The following is a 26736-nucleotide window of genomic DNA, read 5'->3' as shown; positions in this document are numbered from 1 at the left end:
GAGTTCAGAAAATACAGTGCTAAATCACCTTTCAAATATTGGCCAAATCTATTTGACTGTTAAAGCATTTTCTTCAAGTGCACATATATACAACTCTGGAAAAAATAAGAGACCACTTAAAAATGGTTTTACCAAATTAAAATCCTCTGTAATATAATCAAGAGAAAGATGGATTATCACAAGCAATCAAACCAAGCTGAACTGATTGAATTTATGCACCAGGAGTGGCATAAAGTTATCCAAAAGCAGTGTGTAAGACTAGTGAAGGTTCCAAGATTCCAAGATGCATGAAAACTGTGATTAAAAAACCAGGGTTATTCCACCAAAATATTGATTTCTGAACTCTTAAATCTTTATGAATATGAACTTGTTTTTTTTTTTGCATTATTTAAGGTCTGAAAGCTCTGCATTTTTTTTTGTTATTTCAGCCATTTCTTAATTTTTGCAAATAAACGCTCTGAATCACAATATTTTTATTTGGGAAAAGAAATGTTATCCGTAGTTTATAGAATAAAACACCAATGTTCTTTTTACTTAAACATATACCTATAAATAGCTAAATCAGATAAACTGATTAAATCTATTTTCTGTCACTTTCTCTCTTTCTGTGTCCATAAGTCTTAAATAACTGATTTCAGATCCTGTGTGAAGTTAGACTGGCTTTGCATGATTGCAAAGATCTGTTCAAACTATTAATAAATTGTATTTGTCGTGTTCTTTGTTTACGCTCACTGCATAACGGTAAGTTTTCAGTTAGGAATGTTATGCTGCTGAGCTGGACTGTCTTGTTGAAGCAGATTTAACTAAATAGAAACAAAGAAGGCCTCATGCTAACGTTTACTCAGTTACTTAACAAAAATGTAAAAACCAAGGTAGTGTATAGCACTCTAAAATTTTATATTTTGAGCGCTTACAGTTTCTTAAAATAATACAAAATAAGTTAATAAAATAATAAAAAATAATAATAAAAACAACATTGTGCCATTGTCTGTATTGAACCCCGTAACAGTCAAATTGTTTTATTTGATTTTTTAATAAACTCTCTAGCTTATGAATTTAAAAAAAGTCTAACAAGACTTATAACACAATTCCAGCGGTGTAATATTAGGTTAAAACTATAACTCAACAGTATTCTAGTATTATAAATCTTTCCTTGTAGCACAAAGTTTAGCTCAGCATAGTTAAGCTGGTAACTTATAGTGGAGCTGAGGCAGCTCTAATAGGGTGTGATTTTTCTGTGTAGAGCTGTCAAAGTAATCTAGTTTTGCTCTAATGGACAAAGCTACCTCAACCTCAATTACCCAAGGGGGCTCTAATGCACCTTAACTGGAGTCTAAATTAAATGCTGCATCAGATGCAGCTAAATTGAGGGGAGGTTAGTGAAATTTTAGTATTGTGTTCCAATTCCATTGTTCATTATAAGCTACAGAATGAAGCTATAGTATGATTATCTGAGCAGATCAGTATTTCAGAAACACTGAATGGTGGCATGAAAGTATTATTCCAAATAATATCCATATTAATGCTGGGCGGTATGGCCAAAAATGTATCACTGTATTTTTTTAAGATTCTGATGGTTTCACAGTATATCACAGTGTTTTTATTATTATTATAAAACAATGAAAAATAGCTTTTATATAGGTTTGTGACTTTACTGTTTGGAGTATTTATAATATAAATATAATGTTAAGGCTTTGATTACTATTGGGTTTACTTTGTCCTACAAAATTACTAAATATATATAAAAAATCTGACTTCATTAGCAGAAAAACAGCTGAAGAATTTAAACAAATAGACCTTAAAAAAGAAATACACCAACAACTTTAACACTGCTTCCTTTTTAAAAAAAATGAAATGTTTTAAATAGTTCAGTAAACTAAACTATTCAGTAATTATAAATGGCCCTAAAATACTCAATGTTTAAGTATTCAAAGAAACATTTCTAAAATGTTCTGTTGCATAAGTAAGACACAAGTTCATATATCAATTTACAATAAGCTATTATTGAAGCCATTAGAGTCATTACATTATTAAAATCAGCCACAGTTCCCTTGTTTCTTTAGTTAACAAATACATCCTTCAGGCTAGAGTATTAATATATTTAAAAGGGCTATAGTTACTTTCTATTTCACTTGGATAAAAACACTCCTACAGTAAGAAACAGCAGCAGGAGCTCCTCAGATAAAGTACTGTACTCCATTTCTCTTCAGATAGGACAGAGTGAGAAGAGCGTTTGACTCCAGAGTGTTGACCTACTGTCACTCCAGTGGGTTAGCTTGTTATGCTAACTGGCTAGTGTTGTATGTGCTTCTTCGGTGGTGCTGTTCTACACAGCACTTTAGGTTAAAGTTGGATTCCCTAAAAGCAGATTAACACAAAGGTTATTCTTTAAGGGATATATAGTTAACCAGTTATAATACCTTTAACACTATGATGCTTTTGATAAGCTGAGACAAGCCCGCATTCTCAGTCATTGCATTTTAACGTTTCCACAATTCACAATGTCCTGATATTGCAATGTTTTGATGTTCTTTCACTTCTGTGGCATAATGCTCCACATCCTAACTTTCAGATTCAGTGAATACTTATTCTTTACTGCGTTCTGCCACACCCATGCACTGTGTATAGAGACAGAGCTCCTGTTCTGCCTGAATCGTTGTATTGGCCTTGTTACTGCCCCTATCTCAGTATTCGTATGCGTTGGAATGAGGGGTTAAGGTCATATGAGCCTGTTAGGTCTTGTCTATTGTGTAGACTGAGTGTTGCTTTTGGTTGCCACGGAGGCCATTGTCTTTGAGGTTAGGTCCACTGGGACACGTGTGTACATACACACACTCCGTCTCAGGTTTCTTCAGGAACGCAGTGTTTGCATGCTAGAAGCCTGGACTTTCTGTACATTTGTACTGTATTGAAGGCACTCGTTATTCCATCTTTGTATTCTCTGAGAGTGCAGCCCAGCCCATCCTGTTTCTATCACCCCAGGCTGGAATTGTTGGTTTCTGTTGATCATGAAGAGTTCCTGTCCTCACACAGGCCTGCTAATGCCTGCCATTCCCAGCAGGGTTTCCTGTCCGTCTGTCTGTCTTTCTGTCTGAAGCAGAGTTTGTCGGTTCCCACCTTACTGCTGATCCTGCTTTATGACCTCAGCTGGTGTTTTTCATGGTGCTTCAGTCATCTCCCCTGCTGGCCTGAGCCTGCGCCAGTCCTGTCTAATCCTCCACACAGCTCTGCTGCACTCATTCCACGCCAGTGGAGGTTTCATCCTGCTGGCCTAGCATGACCTCTACTTGTAGATCGCTCCTCTGACAGTGAAGGAGGATAAACTTTGGCAGCCACGGAGCTGCTTAATAAAACATACAGCTCTGGAAAAATAAGGGATCTCTTAAAAATTAAGTTTCTTTGATTTTACCAAATTGAAAACTATAATATAATCAAGAATATAATTAAGAGGAAGATTGATGATCACAAGTCATCAAACTAAACTGAACAGCTTGAATTTTTGCACCAGGAGTGACATAAAATTATCCAAAAGCAGTGTGTAAGACTGGTGGAGGAGAACATGCCAAACCAGGGTTATTCCACCAAATATTGATTTCTGAACTTTTAAAACTTTAAGAATGTGAAATTGTTTTCTTTGCATTATTTGAGGTCCTGAAAGCTCTGCATCTTTTTTGTGATTTCAGCTATTTCTCATTTTCTGAAAATAAATGCTCTAAATGACAATATTTTATTTATAATTTGGGAGAAGTGTTGTCCATATTGTATAGAATAAAACAGCAACGTTCATTTTACTCAAATACATGTCTATAAATAGTAAAATCAGAGAAACTGTTTTTAGAAACCAAAGTGCTCTCTTTTTTTCCAGAGTATTTCTTGATTAAATTTGTTTTTACAAAATGTAAGTTGTCTTTGTTGTGGGTCAGAGTTAATGCCATTTTCTCCTTTTTTTTTCTCTTTTTTTGCGCAGGAGAATCTCCAGCAGCTCATTTTGATGACCTTACCCAATGTGCTGACCATCGCCAAGGATCCTTTGTCAGGTTGTAAACAAACTGTTTTTTTTCCCTGCATTTGGATTGGCTGTAATGTCGATGATGTCAATTGACTTTTTAAAGAAGATATACTGAGAAAACAAAATTATTTTCTTCTATATTTTTTATATTAGCATTTAATCTATATTGATTTAAGCCTGTAGAGCAGATGGAAACATATGTGTTGACTGGTGTTTTAATTGTGGGATGTCCCTTGTAATTAAATGTCAGATATTTTATCCTTGACCAAAGTATGCTGACTATAGGCCACTTTTAAAGACAAAATTGTGATTTAGGTGAATTACAATGAATTGGGCATAATGGAACAAAAACAATGAGTTAACTAGGTTTAAAATGGTCCATCAGAATGACAGATATTAAACATTTCCTTTTCCATGGAGGCTTATGGGAGAATGCAAATAAGCTGATTTGATGTCACTACAATCTTTGGGCTGATTTGGCCTAAAGAATGGGTGGTTTATTGCTGGTTTTAAAGTGATCTACCACTCTTCCATCAGCCACCCCACAAAATTGGTGTGTGTTAGATCTGAAATTTACAGGGTGGTAGATCTCCAGGAGGAGGGATGAGCCCCCTCAGCTACAAATCTGATTTTTAGTGAACTACACTTTTACACTAGCCTTTTTTTGCGGACTTCGATGCACTTGTCGCATGGACTCTAAATGTTTGGTTAAGTGATGCAGCTTTCAAGGCTGAGACCAGGGCTGTACCAATCTCTGGTCTATGGTTTTGGGTTCGCAATCGGATTTTGGTGCGGAACACGTCAGGTTTAGGAGCATGTGATTGGTTAATTTTGGTTAATAACATGATGCTTTTAATTATCATGTTACTTTCATCAGTATAATAATACATGCCTGAAATAACTAACTCACACTGTGCAAGAACTGAAGCGAGGTAACCAATAAAATTAACAAAAGCAGTAAACGGCCTAAAACTGACGTATGCAATTGTGCAATCAATCCACAAAAAGTTCTTGTTTGTGAAACAAACCAACGATAATTAGTTCCTCCCCTATTTGATCCCAGAATCAGTTCTGATTGCAGTTTATTTATTCAGGAAGTTTGAAAACGCTCTAAGTGAGACTGAGGGTGCTTGATGACTCTCCCAGAAGATAACGAAAGTCCTTAGGTTGCTTTTTCTCAAGGTCAGTATCGTGCCGGACCTGCCTCCTCCCTCGCTGGCAGTTCAACAGTCAAAAACAGGCTCTCACCTGCAGGCCTGAACTCTGCTTCTGAGGGGAAGGAAGCACATGTTTCAGGCTCATAATGGCTGGAGGAAGCAGGGAAAGGCTGGAGGAAAGAGCTGTGAGTGCCAGATTCAGACTGAGTGCTGATTGCAGGCCCTGCTGTTGACATGTCGCTGGCTCGATCAGATAGCAGCAGAGAGACTCCTGGATTTATCAGCAACTGATGACAACTTCAACAGTTCAGCTTAGAAAATGCTTACAAGTATCAGTCTTTAATAATTATAATAATGTCATTTATCATCCTACACTGTGGATATCTCGTCACCAGGTGGTGGTGGGGCTAGCTAGCTAACTTAGTTAAGTAAAGTTAAAACGCTTTAGTTTATTTACAGTAAGCTTAGAATCCTGAATCTCTCCAGCACTAAGGCTGGAGCATTAGCATTAGCGGCTAACCATTAGCGGGTAATAGTAATACTGCCCCAGCAGTTAGCAGCAGGCTACGGGCCAGTAATACTCACCTCTAAAAGGGGAAATAGCGTTTAGTGGCTAATGCTATTTCCGCCCCGGTGATGGAGAACTTAATTGAAACGTTACTGTGTAACACTGTACTTTAGCAGAGTGGCTTTACTGCTCCTTACAACCTGACTTGTAAAATTCATACACAAGGCTTACCTATTTTTGGGAGAATTGAAGGAATTTAAGTGCGCTTTATAGTGCGAAAAATATGGGTAGTTTGCTTTTCTTGGAGTAACCCTCCTTACTGTCCAAGTAAGGCTTCTATTAGATTTCAGAGCATTGCTGTGAGGATTTTGTAAGATGTTGAATGACCACCTCACCTCATCCACGGTTCACCCCAAAAGTATTGGATGGAGCACCATCATTCCAGAGAACACAGTTCTTCCACTGCTCCACAGCTCAATACTGGGGAACTAACCACACCTTGCCCACTCCTTTCATTAAGCATGGTGCCTACAGGTTTGTGCTTATTTGCTCCATATGGTGCTATTTTAGTTGCAGGTCTTCTCTGCAGAGACTAGACAAGCTTTTTGTGTCACTTTGCATAGAGCTGAATTAATTCATTGAAAGTGAAAGGGTGTCCACAAATATTTGGACAGTGTCCATTTCCTGCTGAACCTGATCCTTCCACCCTCCTGTTCTCTACCTGTTACCATATCTCTGACCACAGTAAATGCTTAAAACAGAGCAGGTCATTGAAGCTCCGTTGTTGCAGGTTGTTGTGGTATGATTTAGATCAGCAGGATGACGCTTGGGGTGGATTGGCCCCTGGCTGCGTTTGATCTGTTGTCTGTTTGGAGCTTCCCTGTGTCTGAGAGTCTGACGCATGCAGGTTTTGCATGCAGGTTCCTGCAGGGGCTCAAAATAGTGTTATCACAGATGCTCCTGCAGCTTCATTTGCTTCATGTGATGGATTATCATGAAGCATCTGAGATATGCGAGATATGCCTCTCGAATACAACGAAGGCAGGTAGCCTAGAATTTCCAGTCTTGACCCTCCACACAGCTCCAGCTCCTCTTGAACATTGTATGTTTAGTTGGCTTATGACACAGTTTTTAGTATTAGTAATCGATTACTAATCGAGACATTTGTACTGTTTTTTTTTTTTATTTATTTATTTTTTTATGATCCAGCAGGTTAACACCCACAGTGCAGGTTAAACAAAGTAATTAACTATTTCTTAAACAACTTCATTAAGAGCTAGTTGGAAAATGGTTACAATTAATGAGATTAGATTTGGAATTATGAGGTTAACAGGTGGTTGCCATTAGATAAAGGCACACAAAGCCTAGTTATTGACACATTGTTTTTTATAAAGTAGTATTAGTTAATGTGAACCATGCGTCATGGTTCAATGCAATGTTTTTTTTTTTTTTTTTTTTTTTATGAAACTTATAACTTTATCTGTGGAAGGGAAATCCATTGAGATGGAAAGAGCTACGTGGAATAATAAACATGGCTGAAAGGATTGGTGTACATGAATTGGGCGTTCTGTTGTTGTTGGGTGATTGGAAAAGGACGACCCAGAGCAATTTTTTTACTAATGCCTAAAAAAAAGTATATATTGTGTTTTGTGCCCTGACCTTAAGTGTGCTGTCGTATTCATAAAGTTTTAAGAGTTCAGAAATCAATATTTGGTGGAGTAACCTTGGGTTTTTTATTACAGTTTTCATGCATCTTGGCATGTTCTCCTCCACTAGTCTTACACACTGCTTTTGGATAACTTTATTCCACTCCTCAAGCAGTTCAGCTTGGTTTGACTTCTTGTGATCATCCATCTTTCTTTTGATTATATTCCAGGGATTTTTTTAATTGGGTAAAATCAAAGACACTTATTTTTTTGTATTTTCAAAGAAACTTATTTTTTTGTATTTTCTTAGTGGATTAGTGGTTAGCATGTTTGCTTGCCAGTGCTGGGGTCTTGGGTTCAAGTCCCTATCAGGGTTATGTTTCCATGCTCTCCCAATGTCTGTGTGAGTTTCCACTGGGGACTCTGATTTCCTACCATTTAGTGCTCGAAGCAGTACCCTCGAGGTGGACAGTCGTTTCTGGTTAAGAGTATGCCGTGCGCAAGTCGGCTGCTGCTTCTCATTGGTGTGTGTTTGATGAGTGCTGAGTGTAAATGAGTTTGTGTAGTGTGATTGTAAAGCACCTTTGGGTGTCTGAAAAGGTGCTATATAAGTGTAACCTCATCATAATCATCGGCAAAATTTCCATCCTGCATTTTTGTGTGTGTGAGACATTATTTCCAATTATAATAAAGACGTTCAAGCACACTTTAGAAAATGATTCAAAACTGACGTGTGTTTACGTAAATTAAACATCCCTAAGGAAATTGTTTGGGTGGGATTTTCTTTGTACATTAAGGCACAAGCCTAAATGCGTGTTCATGCAATCACATCAGAGTTATTGGCGTCTCTGTGTTCTCGGGTGAAGTGATAGTTGGAGAGGTGGCAGTAACAGTGAACAGTACTTCAGCTCCACTGCAGAGAGCTCCTCTCTTCTCTGTATAATGGGGTACGCTGTGGGGCAGGGCAGGGCACAGTCGCCATGACAACTCCCTCCTGTACTCTCCAGAGTGTTAGTCCAAAGCACATGGGCAGGAAAAACACACACCAAAAACACACCAACCCCAATACACATACACACACTTCATTAGTTTAATCCCTGTAATTTTATACAGTCAGGTTACATAAACAAAGATAGATTCATAAGTTAAGATTTGCGTTTTAAATTGATTTACATTCTGCATCAACAGGTTGGTGTCTGACTTTTTGTCATTTTGGCATCACAATAAAGTGTTAGAATCAGCATGTTTGAGGGAATTATTGTTTATGTATGTCTTCATTCATTTTAAAGTATATTTTAGGTCACTAAACCAGAGGGAAAACAGCTCTGGAAAAAATTGAGACCACTCTGAATCCATTTGCTATTTAAAGGTATATGTTTGAGTAAAATAAACATTGTTGTTTTATTCTATAAAATACAGACATTTGTCCCAAATTCCAAATAAAAATATTGTAATTTAGAGCATGTATTTGCAGAACCTGAAAAATGTCTGAAATAACAAAAAAGATTGAGCTTTTAGACCTCAAATAATTCAAAGAAAACACGTTAATTTTCATAAAGTTTTAAGAGTTCAGAAATCAATATTTGGTGAAATAACTCTGGTTTTTAATCACAGTTTTCATACATCTTGGCATGTTCTCCTCCATCAGTCTTACACACTGCTTTTGGATAACTTTATGCCACTCCTCAGCAATCTGCAAAAATATTCCCTGTGATTTTTGTTGCAGTTTGAACTTAATATTTAAATGTAAGTAGAGTTGGGTGTTATGAGAAATCAAAATCATGTTTACACCTGTGACTGGTCTCCTCATTAATAATGTCTCTGAGGAGTGTCACCAGTAAACTGTGCGATGAAGCAAAATGTGTGGTGACACTTGAAAGAGAAAGCTGCAGGGTGAAAGAGTGAATGCAGTGAACCGTGTGTGGTACAGTATGCAGACTGACCCAGTAATAATGGGCCAGGACTGATTAATATATGTGGCACAGAGCCTGTGGCTGCAGGGCTGCTGTGTGAAGCAGGGGGCTTCAGAACACTGTCATCAGGGATTAACTGGTAGAACATGGTCTTAATCAGAAGCAGAATTAGGAAGCAACTGGGTCTTTGGTACAAAAAACATTTATGTACCTAAAATGTTATGGTTAGTAACATGATAGCTCTGGACAAAATGAAGAGACCACTTCAGTTTCTGAATCAGTTTCTCTGATTTTTCTATTTATAGGTATATGTTTGAGTAAAATGAACATTGTTGTTTTATTTTATAAACTACAGACAACATTTCTCCCAAATTTAAAATAAAACAATCGTCATTTAAAGCATGTATTTGCAGAAAATGAGAAATGGCTGAAATAACAAAAAAGATGCAGACCTTTCAGACCTCAAATAATGCAAATAAATCAAGTTCATACTCATAAAGTTTTAAGAGTTCAGAAATCAATATTTGGTGGATTAACTCCACCAGTCTTACACACTGATTTTGGATAACTTTATGCCACTCCTGGTGCAAATATTCAAGCAGTTCAGCTTGGAACTGTTCAGAGGAAGACAACTGTCTACCTTACAAACACTTTGGGTATGGAAGAACATTTGCATACATTCATTGTTTCTTCTAAATCCAATAATATTAAAAATATTATCTAATGCATTTTTAATGTGAAGAGGTGTTGTTTTTTTATTATTGGTCTTTTTTTTATTATTATTCCAGCATTAGTCCTTAATAATGACCTTAGTAATGATCCCAAAAATAGAGATGGTAACAGCAGCCTCGGGCTAGATAAAATCCCATTCAATAGAGTTTCCAGGGAAATTTCTGAGGAAATGTTAGATAAGCAGGCTTTTGCAATCATTGGAACAACAGCAATGGACCCACTCCATTTGGGTCTTTGTTGCTTTCTCCTTCTCCAGGGTTTTGTAGAGTAGTTTGATTTGTGTATAAGCTACTTGCTGATGATCTGCTCTGTTCTGCAGGAAAGAGCATGGAGGAGATGAAGAGGCTGCTACTGCTGCTCCTAGGCTGCGCTGTTCAGGTAAGCTGAGCCTTTTGCCGTGTGCACACACACCCGCAAATCAGGAAGCGGCACTGAAATCACCCTGCCTCAACATGCCTGCCCTTTTCCCCCTTTCTAATTGAACACACACAAACACACACTCTGATTTTCACTAATAGTGATTCATAAATCTGTCTGCTTATAGCCTCACCTGCACACCTCAGCTGAGATTGTTTTGTGTGGAAGAGGCTGATTTCTGCTCTGTGCAGGTCCCAGCTGTTTCCAGCTCTATCTTTTTATCTCTCACGCCAAACACAAAGTCCTGTTTTTTCCCAGCTACCCCCCCCCCCTCTCTCTCTCTCTCTTTTCACTCCCACTCTGACTCCTCAGGTTTTTCCTGTTCTCTCTGCATAGACTGTAAACAGCATGGATAGACTGAATTGCCTTTAAACACTGGATTTGTTTTGAAATTCTGCAGTGCAGCTTTAATACAGCGTTAAGAAAGAGCTTCTCTCATGTTATCCTTTTTTTTTTTTTTAATCTCTTATGCAGTGAAGACCAAAGTGTCTGACTTCTTCAGCCCTTTTATCTCACATAAAGCATTTATCAGGCTAATCATCATCATCATCATCATCATCATCACTGTCATTAAATCCAGTCAGGAATGCTAAGCTACCCTCAGTAAAATACAGGCAAGCTGCAACATCTGCAAGAAAACACATGGCAGAACCAGACTTGTCTGTGTGTTGTAGCACTCATCCCTTTCTTTCTCTTTTACTTTTCCTTTCTCTCAAACTGTTTGTCTCTCCTTTTCTCTCCAGTGTGAGCGTAAAGAGGAGATCATTGAGAAGATTAAGCTGCTAGACATTGAAACGCAAGCAGCCATCGTCTCCCATATCCAAGAGGTTTGGGTCCTTTTGAATTCACACTCACAGTAAATATAGACTAACTATAGGAGATTTTGGTAAATGAGACACTCTCTCTCTCTCTCTCTCTCTCTCTTTCTCTCTCTCTCTTTCTTTCTAAATCTCTTTCTGTGTAGGTAACCCACAACCAGGAGAATGTTCTGGACCTGCAGTGGCTGGAAGTGGGGGAGCTGCCTGCTGAGGAGCTGGACCCTCTCTCCCGCAACATGGCCTTTCACCTCCGCAAACTCATTGATGAGCGGGATGAGTGCTCAGAGGTAACATGCATTATAAGTCAACTTAGTTTGTGTCTCCAAGAGTGCCCAAACATATCAGATTGCATATTTAATGACTAAATATCAGTACTTTCCACATTTAAACAACATCCAGACGTTTAAATGCCTCTTAAATGTTTCTATTGTTTTTAGAGATGGAGGACATGGCAGAAATAATTGTTGACTAATCAACTAATCAAAAAAATAATCATAAGATTAGTCGACTACAAAAATCATAATTAGTTGCAGCCCTATTCATGACAAAGGTAATGAGACATGATTAGTTATAGTTCCTGTCCAACAACATTTGTCACATCATTATAGGACTAAACCTAGACTTCCTTAACAATTCATTTATATCTGTGCTGAAGCTTCAAAATGTATCTGTTGTTTTTCTTTGTTCCTGGAAATATTACATTCTTAATTTCAGAATTTTGTCAATACCTGGCAACTATAACTTCTATACCTAGGCTACCTAAATAATTGATTTCAAGGATTCAAGGAGACTTTATTGTCATTAGCATCACATGTGTTACATAAGGTGGAACGAGCTATACTGCTATAATTATAGCTATAATTCACAGCTATACTGAGGCTTTAACCTCCTCTGGACGACTGGACCAAGTCTCAAAAGCCAGTAATAGTAAAAGAAGAGCTTTAACTAAATCTGACATCTGACTGAATGTGATGTGCTCTGCTTGTGTTATGTTAGCTGGTCTTGGAGCTGACCCAGGAGAGGGATTATCTGCAATCCCTGCAGCCCCCCAGCCCTGTGAACTTCTCCAGCCCTGAGAGATCCTCCCAGCTCGCTGTGCTTTCAAAAGAAGACCGCCAGCACCTGGCAGTGGAGCTCGCCGATACCAAGGCTAAACTGCGCCGATCTCGACAAGAACTGTGAGCAGCAGGAGCACTGTCTTTCTGTGGATGATATCAATGTCTGCCTTGCCTAGGTTTAGCTACGCATAGCATACGCATATTTTGATGCTTTGTTTAAAGGTTATCTAAAATATTTAATCTTTTCTACACAGAGAGGAGAAGACGGAGCATTTGATAGACACCAAGAATGAATTAGACAGGCTGGATGTGGAGATGCAGAAGTTGAAGCAAGAGGTTAGTGTGCTCATTTGGGCCCAATCCTATTTCATTCTTTAGCACTACCCCTTAGCCATATCCCTCTCTTTTGCACATGCACGCTTATAGGTGGAGTGTCTTGATTATTGTTAGTCTGGACGGAAAGAATATTTAAAGCAGGTTTAAAGCATTTTGAGTATGTTGTCCCAATTCTTAGGGGTTAATCAGCAGCTAGGTTTGCTGAACTTTAGTGCTGCACTGTTATATATCTGTGTCGGCATCTTGAAGGGTTGTCCCAATTTTTTTTTATATCCTAATTTTTTATTTCAACAGAGTGTACAGAAATAACACACTGGAACAAAAAAGCATTGCCCAAAGATATGTCTGTTAGCTTCTTCACAACTCTTATTACAGAATTAATGATTGCTACTAAATAACTGCAACGCATGAAATCGATATTAACACTTACAGTTTGGTAGTCAGAGGATTAGCACATGCAAAAATTTGATAAAATAGGTAGGACAGAAAAACACTACTTAAAACTACCATTAAGTTATATATTATCGCCATATAACATATATGTAATGTAAACTTCCTAGGTTCTCATCAATTTTAACAATTTTTGCAGATTGCGACCAGGATATAAATGTTTTTGCTTTAGCCTTATTAATATTAGTCGTGGTACAGTCCAAACGAGCAATATCATGTAGGTTTGTAATCCAAAGGATGCGTGCAGGAATGGAGGGTTCAACCCACATTTTGAGTAGGTTGTCCTAGTTCTTAGGGGTTACACTCAAAAACAAGAAGTAGGGATACAAAGGAGAGAAACTGGATTATTATTATTATTATTATTATTATTATTATATTAAATTATTTTAATCTTTGTTATGAACTTGCCATGGTTCAGCATACTAGTGGTTATGCATGTTTTTTTTTTTTGTTTTTGTTTAAGTAACAAAACTGAATTGAAATTGAAGTATGCTAAACTCATCTGTTTATATTCAGAACACTCAGCTGCTGGCCGAGGCACGGTCAGTTCGAGCATATCGGGATGAAGTGGATGCTCTGAGGGAGCGTGCTGGGAGAGTAGACAGACTCGAGACAGAACTGGCTCGGTTCAAAGAGAAGCTGCACGATGTTCACTTCTACAAGGCCCGCGTGGAGGTAACCTCATTGCTCATTGTGCTGCTATCTTAAAATGATGCTTTTTGAGTTAAATGACAGCCACGAGTAACAGTAGGATTCTAGTGTGCTGTCAGCTGTCCAATAGGAACCCCTGCTGTCAGTGTTGGGCAGCCTTGAAGCTTTAAGACTTCACAGCTGTTAGTGACGAGTGTCTGGCTTGTTCTTTTATTCTGCATCTCATTTTAATGCTGTTTTTTTTTCACATCGTTCCTTTATCTATTCTTATCCCTCTGTAGGAGCTCAGAGAGGACAATATGACTCTGCTCGAGACTAAGGCCATGCTGGAGGAGCAGCTGAGCACAGCTAGGGGGCGCTCTGACAAGCTGCATGAGCTAGAGAAGGAGAACCTCCACCTGCGCTCCAAACTGCACGATATGGAGATTGTGAGTACTGAGGGAGTGTTGGTGTGTGTGTGTGTGTGTGTGGGTGTGTAAGGCTGAATGGATGCTGATTGTGACCTTCTCTGTGTGTGTTTTTGTGTTTTGTAGGATCGGGACAGTGATAAGAAGCGTCTAGAGGAGCTGCTGGAAGAGAACATGCTACTGGAGATCTCACAGAAGCAAAGCATGAACGAGTCTGCTCACCTGGGCTGGGAGCTGGAGCAGCTTTCTAAGAACAATGAGGTCAATGAAGGTCAGTCAAAGAGGCTCAGATACTTGCTGTAATATTTCATTTTTTTTAAATGGAGTTGGAGGTATCTAATGGAGTTGGTGACCTTCGCAGCCACTATCCTCAGACTTAAGGCCAATTTATACTTATATGTCATATAAGCTTATGCTGTAGATAGATACTCTACACCGTAGCTTGATGTACACCTCCCCAGAAATGTAACTATCCTTCTTGATTGGTCCACCAAGCTTCAGGTTCCATCCCACACCTTAAACTGCAGAGTGAGGCAAAGTACTAACACGCCTAGCTGTGTAGGGCACTTGTGCAATCTATGTCGTAGACAGCACATTAACTGGTTGCAGAAGTATAAACCAGCCTTCAAGAGATGTCCTGCAGCGTCTGTGTGTTTGTGCTGGTTGTAATATTTGTTTGCTATTCCAAGGGAACCTCAGTTCAGTGTGTTAACAGCCCTCTGTTAGCCTAAGTTCCAACCAAGATAACACACGGACAATATTTATACATAAATTTGCACTGAAAGTCAAGAAGGTTTTATTTTACTGCCATTTTGGAGAAATTAAGTGTATGGCACTGCAACAATGATTGTATATCAAAAATCCTAACAAGCAGTGTAAATATTTTATTACCAACTCCATTGTTAATTACCCTATCAATATTTAGTGCAATGGTGTTCCTTACCTCTAACAGGTAATGGTTTAATTTGGATAATTCACACGTTTTTCATAAAAAAAAAAATTACATGTTAAAACTTTTTTTAATGTTTTAATACTTTATTACTTTTAAAAGACCAACATATAAAACACAGTAGTTTTACATAACATTGAAACATAACATTGCAATGTTATGTAGGGGGTTGCAGGGGTGGTTGCAAATATGTGAGATGAACCATTTTTACATTATATGTTGATTACATTTATGAAGACAAGCAGAAGAAGTTTCATGCTGAAAAAATACTTTTAACTAACTTTTCCTAGATATTTAAACTTTAAAACAGGTCAATTTGACCTGTAACATAACAGGTGGGTAAATAAAGGGATAAATGGACATCTGTAACCTCTGGTTCAACACAAGTCAAAACCTCTTTTGCTGTCTTTTTTTTTTTTTTTTTTTTTTTTTTTTTTTTTTTTTTTTTTTTTTTTTTTACCTTTTATGTGCACGAGTGTGGACTGAGTGGACCGAATGTCCGCATTCATATTGAAAATATGTATTTACTAGTGGTGTCAATCGATTAAAAAATTTAATCCTATTAATCACAACAAAATTCTGCATTTGTTTTTCTTCAGATTTTTATAGTGGATATTTAAATGTAGATAAAAGAAGAAATGTAAGAAATGTAAAATACAATTATATGTATATTAGTGGTGTCAATTAAAATAATAGTATATACTTGTATGTTTGAGGGGAGATAAAATCAATGTAGGGTGCTGGATTTGGCAATGCATGATAAATTGGACTGTATATTTGGTGGTGAGGATTTCTGAATTCAAACTTAATTTGATGAGTATAAACATTTTAGAGATGAGGGGCAGGAAAGTGTGTGCGTGCATGCGTGAGAAAGAGAGAGAGAGAAAGAGAGAGGGAAAGAGAGGAATAGAGAACCGTCTGAAATGGAGTGTTACTGCTGGAGCGCGCCGTTCAATCATTCAGCCAGAACACTAATCAGTGCGTTGGGCGGGAGGAGGCAGATTACAGCGGAAGTAGGGGTCAAACTTGGTGCCTTAATTAACTTGCGTTAAAAAAATAGAATGCGTTACTGATTCCAAATAAACTGCGCACGTTAATGCTTTAACGCAGACATCCCTAGTATTTATTATATCTGACTCAAACTCAAGCAGACTTTTTATCGCTCTTGCATTAGTGTATGATCCAGTATATTCAATAACGTATCTTGGTCATGTATATAGCTGACCAATTTATAGGATTTGTAACTCTTCAGGTCTTCTTGCAAAGGCTTTTACGCAAACCTTTTCAAGCATGTATTTGCAGTTCTGAGATTTCTCAGTGCTCTATGGCACTTGGACTCTATCCAGCTCTTTAAGCCATATTCATTAGCTGCTGCCATCGCTTGTCAAATATGAAGCTGAGTGCTGAGCAGTGTTTTGGTCTCGTTTCAGATCTTGACATAACTCCTTTTTTCAGAAACAGTAAGTGCTGACTACCTCTTTTTTTTTTTTTTTTTTTTTTTTTTTTTTTTCTCCTGCAGCTCGCAAATCGTTTGTGTTTGAGCTGAATGAGTCAGCCTCCAGCCGGTTGCTGAAACTGGAGAAGGAGAATCAGAGCCTGCAGAGCACCATTCAGGAGCTGCGTGAGGCATCACTCAGCTTAGAAGAAGGACAGCTCCATGCCATGGAACTGGAGAGGGAGAACCAGGGCCTCAGCAAGAAGGTACCTCGCAGTTTTCCTGCCTTGTTAAAGGTGGGAAGATTTCTGAATGTGAATGTGGATGGTGTTGTGATGTTGCAAGTTGTCGTCATCTTGTAGATTGAGCGTCTGCAGACCCAGCTGGATCAGGAGAAGCAGACCACACAGGACATGGAAAGCTTGGGAGAAGAGCTACTCAAGGAAAAGCAGAAACTGGAGAAAACCCTGGAGACTGTGCAGGCAGATAAAGACAAACAGGTGCGGGCTGTTGAATTTCTTACACTGTATGGTCAAAGACTAAATCCGAGCAAAGCTAAGTGCTCACATTGGACAATAGACACCAAATGGTATTTTAATTATCTGTCTAAACATTGAAGATGCTTTTCTGTGCCATTTTCAGTCAAATAATTCTGATGAAATTAAAGTAAAAAGACTGAATAATTGAAACTGAAAAACGTCATTTTGCAGTGTTTCCTCTAATGTTCCTCTAATGTGCAAATCCACCCTAGCTGCTTTCCCTGTCTAAATTTCATGTCCCATCTGATCAGTCTGTGGCCTTGATAATACTCAGTCAGTGCGTCCAGCTTACTCATATTTGTCCTTACACAAAGTCTTACAAAAGTGTAAAAATGCCAATAAGTATAATCTACACAAAAATGATTCCCTATCACCTCCTTATTGATACTTATATTTTACCCTGATATGGTGATTTATGCTATTCAAATATCTTTATACTTCTACTTGAAACCTTCTCTGATGGGATGTTTTTATCCTTTTGATATTCACTGTCCTACCTACCTTTTTATTTAGGCATCTCGAACAATAAACCTACACTCAATCGAGGGAACAACGTTCCAAAATTTTCAGAAGCTATGTCAGCAGGGAAAAACTGCAAACTATAGCTAGTTGTGTAGCTGAAACACTACAGTGTGCTTTGTTGGTGTGTCTGCTGTTCTCTCTGTAAATTAAATATTTGTACATTTTAGTTTTATAATAGTTTTTTTGTAAAGCAAAGCAATTCATTAAAAACCTGTGAAAAAACATTTGGCATTCAATATTCGGCTTTTTGACAAATGTTTTATTTTGTATTCATTCCATTTATCAAATTCATCCTAATAGTTTGTTCGATTGAATATATGTATACTGTATTTTTTTTCTCTAAAATACTGCTCCAGTAGCACTAGTGCTTAGCGGGTAATGCTAATGCTGCTCCAACAGTGCTAGCCGGGGTTGGCAGCAGACTACAGACCGATAATACTCACCTCTGAACGGCAAAATGGCTTAGCGGGTAATGTTAATACAGCTGGAGAACTAAAGTGAAACTCCTGTATAATGCTCCACTTCAGCAGAGTGCCTTTACTGCTAACCTGACTGGTAGAATTCATACATAAGGCGCACTAGATTAATAGACACACTGACGATATTTGGGAAAAGTATTTTAGGTAGGCTTTAAAGTAAAAAAACTACTGTAAAGAAAAGGTAGAAGTGGTTCTTCTTGTCTCATTCTTTGTTAGTGCGAATTTGATAATACGAATCCCTTCTATGTACAAACAATAAGTATATATTTGCATGTGTGTGTGCATCAGATCTCTGAGCTGGAAAAAGAAAAGGAGCATCTGAACCAGGCAGTCAGTTCCCTGCGGAAGCGAGCTCAGGTGGACAGCGAGGCCCGTGTTCGGGAGGTGGAGACGGAGAACCGTGTCCTCCACCAGACTATCTCTGAGACTGGAGGAAAGCTGGCGCGACTCGAGGCTGAGAAGCGTCAAGCCACCAAGGAGCTGGAGGGTCTTCGGGAGCGTGGAGAGCGCTGTGTGGAGCTGGAGCGAGAGGTGGCGCGACTGGAACGCGGGCGAGAGCAGCTGCAGCGGGAACTGGCTTCTCTCAGGATCGCCAGCGAGCGCACTGAGGCCCTGGAACGCGAGAACGCCACCTTGGAGCAGGACAACCGGCGGCTGAAGAAGCAGGCAGATGCAGCGCAGAACGCTAACATGCGCCTGGCCACTTTAGAGAAGGACCGTCGGCAACTGGAGGAGGAGAACCTCGAACAGCGACGCGCTCTGGACGGTCTCCGGCCGGCTGCTGCTCGCCTTGCACAGCTACAGCTGGAGCACAGTGAGCTGGAGCGCGAGAGACAGGAACTTCAGGGCACCCTGGAGGAACTCAGAGCCCAGGCCAAGCGCTGCGAGAGGCTGGATCTCAGCTGCAACAGCCTGAGTCAGGAGAACCAGAGACTGCAGAAAAGCCTGGACAGCAGTTCTGCCAAAATCCAGGACCTAGAGGGTCGGCTGCGAGAGTCCGAGAGCCAGAGCAAGGAGGTCCAGAAGGAGCTGGTGGAGGTGAGGCAGGCAGGGAGCCGAGCAGAGGAGGCTGAGAAGCAGAGGAGAAGCATGGAGCAAGAGTTGGGCCAGGCAGAGAAAGAGAGGAAGCAACTGGAGAAAGAGGCCCACAGGCTGAGGAGGCAGCTGGAGGCGAAGGAGGCAGCGCTGGAGGAAAGCTCGCTCAGGCTCAGCAGCATGGAGAAAGAGGGCACAGCTCTGAACAGGGAGCTTGCACGCCTCAGAGAAGCTGCCGGGAGGGTCAAGGAGCTGGAAAAGGATAACAAAGACCTGCATAAGCAGGTCACCATCGACAAGAGGACCCTGGCCACTCTCCGAGAGGTATGACACAGGAATGTTTTCTTATTTAAAATAATGGTGACAACTGGAACAAGATGGTTTTGCTTAATACAATACTGTTGAACATCATCTGGTTACATAAAGTAAACTTTTGATTCAATAAAGAGCTAATTTTAGGTTTCACAGAGATCCATTATATCTTCTCTAAATATAATGCAAGTTCTGTGTTTATATATATTTAAGTGGTTCTTTAGATTCATATGGCTCAAACCTAAAATCTAGGCTACAAGTGAGCACATGCTACACTGTCAGGGGAATAGCTTGTACTGTAAAGGTACATATTGTTCCTTCAGTGGACAAACAATGAACCTTTACCCTCAGATACAACATGGTCCTTGAGGTTCATTGAGTTTTTTTTTTAGGTGTAAATTATTTTTTAGGAGTCAAATTATCTTTATAGAAAATAACAAACAGAATATACAACATAAAGTATTGCATTCAGGTCTAGAGAAGACACTCAAAGACTAGAGCAGGAAGGTGAAAGGTCAGAGATAAAATGTTATTGTAAAATAACTACTGTTACTTATTTTATTTGTGACAAATCTTTCAAATGTTGTGTTAATTAAAGTATTCCTGTAACCAAGAACTTTCCAAGAATCTATTTAGAATCATTTAAATATTATGTAGCATTTTTATTTTAAAAGAACTGCTTCAAATGCTGATCCGCCACTTATCTGTAATAAGGAGAATGGGCTTAGCATGCTGCTAACTTTGGTGAAGTGTGCAAAACAACCTTAGAGAAAACTAAGCAACACTTGTGCAACCTAAATCATCTTAGTGTAAAATTTGCTACACAAGGCTCCAAGTGGTCCACTATGGTCACGAGATTGCAGATTCGAATCCTGTTCATGTAGCTTACCATCGGCTACCTGAGCCCTAAAAGAGCACAATTGGTCTTGCTCTCTTTGGGTGAGTAGATGGCGCTCTCTCCCCACATCACTCCAAAGGGTGATGTCGATCAGCACCAGGCATCTGTGAGCTGATGTATCAGAATCGAGTCGCTGCGCTTTCCTCCGAGTGTGCTGTAATGGTACTCAGCAATGCTGCATCAGCAGCAGTTGGCAAAGAGGCGGTGGCTGACTTTAATTGTATTGGAGGAGGCATGTGCTAGTCTTCACCCTCCTGGTATTGGCACATCACTAGTGATAGGGGAAGTCCTAATAAGTGGGTTGGGTAATTGGCCGTGTTAATTCGGGAGAAAATAAGAAAAAACATTTAAATAAAATGATTTTTTTAAAAATAATAATAAATTGCTACACAAGCTGCTTTTACTTTCAGCAATAGTTCTGCATCTTTCAGCCTGTCCAGAAATGCATGTGTGGTATACCTCTTAGTGGTGGCTGAAAGCGTGAATTACACTTCACAACTGTAGTAGGTGCCCAGAAGTAAGAAATTCTCATATACTTTTTTTTATTAATGTTTACTTATTTTCGCTAAACTCTGTTAACCCAAACGCGTGTGGCTGTGATGCAGGAGCTGGTGAATGAGAAGCTGAGGGTGCAGCAGCAGTGTAACGAGCTGGAGAAGCTCAGTCATGAGCTGGAGAAGATTGGCCTGAACCGGGAGAAGCTGCTGCAGGAAGAGCACAGCTGTGAGGACAAGTGAGTGATCAATCATACTTATTTATTTTTTTTTTTAATTAAATATTCCTGAATAGTTTATGTGAGTAAGGAATTTCACACTGGCACTGACTGGTGGTTTTGTTGTGATGCTGCCTCCCCTCTTTCAGATGGACCAGGTGAGTTAGCAGGGCTTAGCCAGCTGTGGAGTGACTGTTTCACTGTAGTTCTCTCTAGTTTCTCTCTAGTTTCTTTTTGTTGGGTTTAAGTTCAAATTTAGCTTTCACCCTCCTTACTCCTGTTTTCTCTACATACCTCTAAGTGTGTTTTGGCTCAGTCTATAGCTATAGTGGGGTGTAGTGATCCAGACCAAAGCCTTCACTGAGAGGGGCAGGGCTGTTTGTGTGCAGTGGAGTGTGTATAATTATTTTCTCATATAGAGGTCATTATAAAGGTACATCTGTAATTACAGGTCAGGCGAACGCTCTCTTTGCAAATTGTAAAGCTCTCTGTTCATTTTCTCTGGAATGTTCCTTGGAGAAGTGTCTCAGGAGGGAGAGGAGTTCCCCCACCTATATAAACCAAATCTAAAGACCAAAGCTTGCTTCTAGAGGAGAATAAATTCACTGTTAATGTTGCATTGGCACAACCCTCAATTTTCTCTTAAACTTTCACAATCTCTCTCTCTCTCTCTCTCGTTCTCGTTTTTTGCTTGCTTTACCTCTAATTTTCTCTCTCATGCTAGGTTTCCCTAGTTTGATCTTTTTTTCTTTCTTTCATTATTTCCCTTTTTTCTCTTTCTCTCAAATCCTTTATTGTGCACCATCCCTCACTCACTTATTCTTTCACTCTCATTTGCTCTCAGTCACTCTTCCTTGGACTTTCACTCGCTTGGTCTCTCTTGCTCTCTCTCTCTCGCTCTCTCTTTGTCCCTTATTTTTTTACTCTCCCTTCTCTCTCTCTCTGTCACTCCCCCCTCTCTCCTGTTATGAGTTGCTAAGTATTGTGTGTGTGTGTGGTGTGTTAGAGTGTGTGATCAGAGAGGATTAACAGGCCTGGGTGGAAACGGTGACATTCCTCAACAGCTATTAATGCTCAGTCAAACGCACACTGCTACTAATTGCTTAAAGTCAGAAAACATTTATTACTAGCAGTCACATTCCACTGCTGTAAGATATGATGGTGTGTGTGTCTCTAATAATAAAAATAATAATATATTTTATTTATATTGCACTTTTCAAAGTTCACAAAGATGCTTTAAATACAAAGATAAGGTACAAAGTGAAAGGTAAAGTTATGACAACAAAATGATAGTCATTAAATTGAACCATAAAAATAATATAGGCAGTTTTACCAATTACAATTTGTATATAAAAAGAAAATAAATAAATAAAAAATGATCTGTGTCTGTGTCTGTGTGTGTGTCTCTTTCTGTGTGTGTTTTAATTCGCATGCTATTGAGTTCCTCTTGCATGAATTCTTGAGCACTTGAGTCATTCTTTGCCTGTAGCAGATTTGGTAACGTAATGATTTATAACAGAAAAAAATGAAGGTCTGCAGAAAATAAGCTCAGTCTGTAATCTCACTTTCCATAACTTCACATTGCTGAACTAGGTCATCTCACTCTAAACTTCTTGCTCTATCTTAATTATTAAAAATGTCCTGCGCTGCTAATGTTGTTCTGCTATACCATCTCAATGTTTTAATCAAGCTGCTTTATCACTCCTCAGTAAATATAAAATTCTGGAGACCAAGATCGAGTCAACACTAAAGAAGACTCTGGAACTGAGGGAGGAGAAGATCCAAAGTCTGGAGTCTCGTCTGGAGGAAAGCAGCAGCTTGAACCAGCAGCTACGCACTGATCTCACTACCGTATGAAGCACAATACACACATACACACTGCATATATATCCATATATAGTAATACTGACACTGACTGAGGCCTCCTCTTCAGTTAGCGTGATCCTCCTCTTGACTCATTTATTTTTATGTTCAGGTGAAGAAAACACTGGAGGCTCTGAGGCAGAGGCAGGAGGAGGAGGCAGCCCACTCTGAAATATCCCAGAAATCTGTGGAGCAGGGCCGGTGTGGTTCCAGCCAGGAGAAATGGGAGACGGAGCAGAGAGAGGCCACCGCTGAACTCCTCAAACTCAAAGATCGACTGATTGATGTGGAGAAGAATGTGAGATATAGATCTTCTGCTGCCTGTAGTGCATCAACATACAACAACACCTCTCATTGGTGGTGCTGGTAGATGATCCCACAACCTTCCTATAATCTGTTCATCTAAATGGCAGTCTGATATGTTATATTTCAAATCCCTCTCCTCTTAACTTATCTTAACTTTTTTTGTCTGTTTAAATGAAAGTTTTTGGAGGGGTTTAATAAGAAGTAGTGATGGGAACCAGTGTATTCGATGCAAATATGACCATATTTATTTTTTGTCATATTTAATTTTAAGGTTTAACCGTTTTGTTTACTAATTAAATAACCATATATATTTTTAAATATATTTTATACTGGAACTGTATAGCCGTAACAAAGTCAGAAAATTGTGGTTTTGCCGTACAATGTCGTTAAAAGGCATTTTCAGATTTTTAAAAAATTAAATAAGACATAATAATAATAAAAATAAAAATATAATAATCATCATCATCATCCTTTTATATTATATATAAATTAACTAAAAAATATATATTTTTTTATTTTTCACACTATAAGCAAGACAGGGTTGGAAAACACAGGGCACCTCATGATTCAGTATATCACATTACATTGTCCTCGATAACAGTGGTTTATGATACTCAATATATTGTAATATCAATTCTCTACTATACCTCACAGCATCTGTGTTAAAGAAGAGAATACAATTCTCCCAAATGAGCAAATACCAGGAATTATGGCTTTATTGGGGTCAGTTTTACAGAATTTAACAACCAAGATTAATTTGATTAGCGCTACCACATGGTGTAATTAAGCAGTAGTAACTCTGTAATAGGTCAATTTTGGGGTCTTGAAATTAAGAGCTTCTATGTTTCAATAAACAATATTAATGTTTGATGCCACTTATTAGTATGATACAGTACAGCACTTTCATCTATACAATAAAAAAAATGCATAACAGCATTTTTCTTAGTTTTTCAAATCATTAACCTCACAGCTCTCATTTAAGACTATTTAAGCAAAGGGTCTGTGATCAGTGGTTTTGTGTGTGAAGGGTAGATTGCATTGATTTTTCACTGATTCATGACGTTCCTTTGACCTCTGATTCTCAGAATGCGGCTCTGCAGACAGAGAAACACCTCCTGAAGGAGCAGTTGAAGCAGCTGGACTCTCAGAACTCGCAGCTAAACGCTCAGACACTGGCTCTGCAGAAACAGGCTGCAACACTGCAGGAGCAGAACACCACCCTGCACAAAGAGACGGCCAAACTACAGGTACTGAAAACAGCTCTTCAGAAACCAACACCATTACCCATTAACCTGGAAGGAACCCGTTAATTATGCAGTTTGTGCATCCTGTTACTGTTACTGTACAGGTTTCGTGTTTTCCTTGCTATGTCAAAGCATGCTTTTCTACACACAGACAGATATAGATAGAAATACTGCTAGGAATGTTCATATGAGAGCAGCTGGAATTGGCAGTGCATATTAAACTGAATAACTTGAGTTTAGAAGAAAAGGATATAGTGCCTTTTATGTGAAATATAACTTTGGAAAAAAATAAGAGACCACTTTAGTTTCTGAATCAGGTTTTTTTATTTGGTTTTTATAGGTATGTGTTTAAGTAAAATGAACATTGTTGTTTTATTCCATAAACTACAGACAGCATTTCTCCCAAATTCCAAATAAAAATATTATCATTTAGAGCATTTATTTGCAGAAAATGAGAAATTACTGGAATAACAAAAAAAGATGCAGAGCTTTCAGACCTCAAATAATGCAAAGAAAACAAGTTCATATTCATAAAGTTTTTAAAGTTCAGAAGTTAATATTTTGTGGAATAACCCTGTTTTTTAATCACAGTTTTTATGCATCTTGGCATGTTCTCCACCAGTCTTACACACTGCTTTTGGATAACTTTATGCAACTCCTGGTGCAAAAATGTAAGCAGTTCAGCTTGGTTTGATGGCTTGTGATAATCCATCTTCCTCTTGATTATATTTTAGAGGTTTTTAATTTGGTAAAATCAAAGAAACTATAATTTTTAAGTGGTTTATATTTGTTTTTGATCAATGAATGTGGTATTTGTGTAGTTTGGGTGGTCTTGGTGCAGATATATTAAACCACTACAGTAAGTATGAGTGTAATATTAAAAAAAAAAAAATCCAATAGGTGGGTGTGGACAGAAATACCTGTGGAAGCAGGCCGGGACAGGAATAAAATAAACACATCCATTCATTTGTAGTGTTTCACAAGAAGATTAACACATAAGAATTCTTTTACTTTTACTCTTTTCACCTCTGACTACCCTCACTCTGAACTAAAAATTGTGTCTCTTTGTCTGTATGCGTTTTTAGGTGGAGAACTCCACGCTGAGCTCTCAGAATGCATCTCTGCTCTCTCAGTATGGAGCTCTGCAGACTCAACTGCAGACTGCGGAGGCAGAAGCAGAGGCGCAACAGAGGCAGAAGGAGGAGGTGCGGGCAGCCCGGGACAGCGTCACCCACGATCACGAGCGTCTGCTGGCTGTTCACGAGAGACAGGCCGCTGAGTACGAACAGCTCATCTCCCAGCATGCCACACTGAAGAGCAACCAGAGAGCACTGGAACAGGAGCATAAAGCACTGGAGAACAAGTGAGTACTTACTACACAGTGCCTGAAGCATTGACCTGCAGTTTGATGTCCAAAAGTGTATATATATGTTTTTGGAAGATATATATATATATATATATATATATATATAGAAAGTTTTACACCTTTTGTTATGACCTCAGCTCAGGTGTGGGGGTTGATGGTTTGGAAAGTGTTCAGTCTCCTCTTTAGCTGTCCATGTGCTGCGGTGGTGTAATGTGTCACATTTATAGTGATGAATCGTGTCTCGTCTGTACGGAGACGCTGACAGAACAATAGTGAAGGTCTTCTGATGGTCACTTAAAGTGAGCCAACACAGAATTCGAAACTGTGAAGCGGTAACTCTAACCCTACAGCTGAAACAGCCATGGCTGATCGTTACTCCATCTTTTAATCTAGTAACATCATCATACTGTAGAACTTCAGTCAAATCCATTCAATAGAAAGTAGATACACTATATGTCTAAATGTTTGTGGACAACCATTCTAATATTTGTATTCAGCTACTTTAAATTTCACCAATTTGCAGCTCTGAAAAAACCAAGAGATCACTTAAAAATGATGAGTTTCTTTGATTTTACCATATTGAAAACCTTTGGAATATAATCAAGAAGAAGATGTTTGATCACAAGCTGAACTTCTTTGATTTTTTTGCGCCAGGAGTGGTATAAAGTTATCCAAAAGCAGTGTGTAAGACTGGTGGAAGAGAACATGCCAAGATGCATAAAAACTGTGATTAAAAACCAGGATTATTCCACCAAATATTGAATATTTCTTAACTCTTAAAACTTTTTGAATATGAACTTGTTTTCTTTGCATTGTTTGAGCTCTGCATCTGTTTGTTATTTCAGCTATTTCTCATTTTCTGCAAAAAAAATGCTTTTAAATGACAATATTTTAATTTGTATTTTGGGAGAAGAATAAAACAACAATGTTCATTTTAGCCAAATATGTACATATAAATAGCAGAATCAGAGAAA

At 38.7% G+C, this 26736-nt stretch overlaps 1 protein-coding gene across 1 annotated transcript in view; it reads left to right on the top strand.

Moving 5' to 3' along the window:
• ccdc88c (coiled-coil domain containing 88C) overlaps positions 1-26736 on the top strand; it is an 88606-nt gene that overhangs the window by 39845 nt on the left and 22025 nt on the right. The window contains exons 4-20 of the mRNA XM_007252545.4: positions 3968-4037; positions 10285-10343; positions 11126-11209; positions 11347-11487; positions 12197-12378; positions 12513-12594; positions 13561-13719; positions 13977-14123; positions 14229-14373; positions 16571-16752; positions 16849-16986; positions 18315-19385; positions 20877-21004; positions 22693-22834; positions 22959-23144; positions 24238-24399; positions 25482-25759. Of these exons, the coding sequence (XP_007252607.3) occupies positions 3968-4037; positions 10285-10343; positions 11126-11209; positions 11347-11487; positions 12197-12378; positions 12513-12594; positions 13561-13719; positions 13977-14123; positions 14229-14373; positions 16571-16752; positions 16849-16986; positions 18315-19385; positions 20877-21004; positions 22693-22834; positions 22959-23144; positions 24238-24399; positions 25482-25759 (3356 nt within the window). The remainder of the gene's footprint in view (positions 1-3967; positions 4038-10284; positions 10344-11125; positions 11210-11346; positions 11488-12196; positions 12379-12512; positions 12595-13560; positions 13720-13976; positions 14124-14228; positions 14374-16570; positions 16753-16848; positions 16987-18314; positions 19386-20876; positions 21005-22692; positions 22835-22958; positions 23145-24237; positions 24400-25481; positions 25760-26736) is intronic.

Source organism: Astyanax mexicanus, chromosome 14 (genome assembly GCF_023375975.1).
Source record: "Astyanax mexicanus isolate ESR-SI-001 chromosome 14, AstMex3_surface, whole genome shotgun sequence".
In the NCBI taxonomy this organism is placed as follows: Eukaryota; Metazoa; Chordata; class Actinopteri; order Characiformes; family Acestrorhamphidae; genus Astyanax; species Astyanax mexicanus.
Note: the sequence above shows the minus strand (reverse complement) of the source record. Positions and strands in the feature narration are given on the sequence as shown.